This window comes from Helobdella robusta, assembly GCF_000326865.2.
Source record: "Helobdella robusta unplaced genomic scaffold HELROscaffold_58, whole genome shotgun sequence".
Taxonomy (NCBI): domain Eukaryota; kingdom Metazoa; phylum Annelida; class Clitellata; order Rhynchobdellida; family Glossiphoniidae; genus Helobdella; species Helobdella robusta.
Genome location: NW_008705317.1, coordinates 1,036,534 through 1,038,116, shown reverse-complemented (window position 1 = coordinate 1,038,116; position 1,583 = coordinate 1,036,534). Strand labels below are relative to the sequence as shown.

The window sequence follows — 1,583 nt, the reverse complement described above, 5'->3', positions numbered from 1 at the left end:
AACCGCCATGTACGTTGTCAAAACTATCTGTTTTCTCTCCAACGTGGCCATTGAGATCGCCTCCAATCAGGATTGTTTCAGATTTTGGTATTGTTGAGATGGTGTCAGAGAACGCAGTCCAGAAGTCATTTTTCATCTCTTCTGATTCGCCTGTCTGTGGTGCGTATGCAGAAAAAATAATCAATGTTTGCTTTTCTATGCGAAGCTTGATCCACATGAGACGTGAACTAATCCTTTTAATATCCAGTACTTCTTGGGCTAGCGGTTCTCTGACAAATATTCCAACACCATTTTTGGCAGTCTTTTGACCATTCCAGAATAGTTTATATTTTTTTTTTGTCTGAGTTGACATGACAGACACCATTCGATTTCCATCGGGTTCCCTGAAGGCAGCAGATGTCAATCCTTCTACGCTCGAGCATTTCTGCGATTTCCATGATGCGGCCAGTCAGTGATCCAACATTGAGCGTTCCAAGTCTAAGTACCATAGAGGGGCCATTCTGAATTTTTCTGCAACATCCCTCCGCTATTGCATACTTCCCAGGGATTCTTGGCACCCCTTGACCACTTAAGGCCTGCTGGGGACTAGGGGCCGTTGTTTTTTTTTGTGATGGCATAAGAATAATTTGGGGAAAAGTTTTTACATCCGGACACCCATCCTGACGACAGCCTCCAGTTATAAGCGGTGGGCCTAGCCTTTTGCTCAAAAGCACGCAAGGCAGCGTGGATGCAGTTTTATGTCATACCCAGGACCAAAATGTAAAAATGTAATGAGGTAATTCAATAATATTTTGAGCAAATAAAAACAGCATTGAATTGACTAATAAAATTGAATGAAAAATTTAATCGCAAAAAATATGCAAAAAATGAAATGAAATAATATTTTTAACTAAAATTTCTGACCATTGAATAAAAAATCGTGAAATGTATAATTACATTCTATTTGAACTCAGTAACATTTTAGGTTCTCTTGAAGTTTTCTGCCTAGTGAACAAATGAAATTAGAAGTTCTTCACAACAGACTTGTCTTTAGACATCAGACGTACTGATTAATTTTTCTAACATGACTGACTATTTACTATTTGTGGAATTTTTGGTTGAATAATTTTTAAGTAAAGGCTGAAACCATTTTAAATCTAAATTTATTTAAAGATTTGGTTAAATTAAGCCTAACCCCAACTAAATTATCTATTGTGAAGGCTTAAGACCCACGGTAGCTCCTATGGTCACATAGTAACGGAACAAGAAGAAAGTTTCAAATTTTTTTAATAAGATTATTTGCCTGATTGAATACTAAAAGAAGCGTACTTTAAACAGGAATCAACAAATTTTTAAAGTTCGACTGAATTAATTTATAATTAGTTATTGAAATTTTAAAAATTTACACAGTTTTTTTAATTTTTAAATATCTTTACAAAATTTTTCAGTTTTTAAAATAAAAATATGCCGTCCGTAGTAACTTACAACTAGTTTCGTATATCTTCAAAATTCATTAGCGCGAATTTTTAAAAGAAAGTTTACCGTTCAGGTGTGTTACCTTGCCTCGGGTGACATTTTACAATTTCATCAGCCACCAGCGTCAT

The 1,583-nt window shown here is 35.3% G+C and overlaps 1 protein-coding gene across 1 annotated transcript; it reads right to left on the bottom strand.

Moving 5' to 3' along the window:
- Positions 1-323: 323 nt before the first annotated feature.
- HELRODRAFT_180053 (hypothetical protein) lies at positions 324-1,583 on the bottom strand (the record flags this gene model as incomplete). Its single annotated transcript, XM_009028815.1, has 2 exons — positions 324-585; positions 1,522-1,583. 2 exons carry the CDS (start codon positions 1,581-1,583, stop codon positions 324-326), a joined length of 324 nt encoding a protein of 107 aa, XP_009027063.1.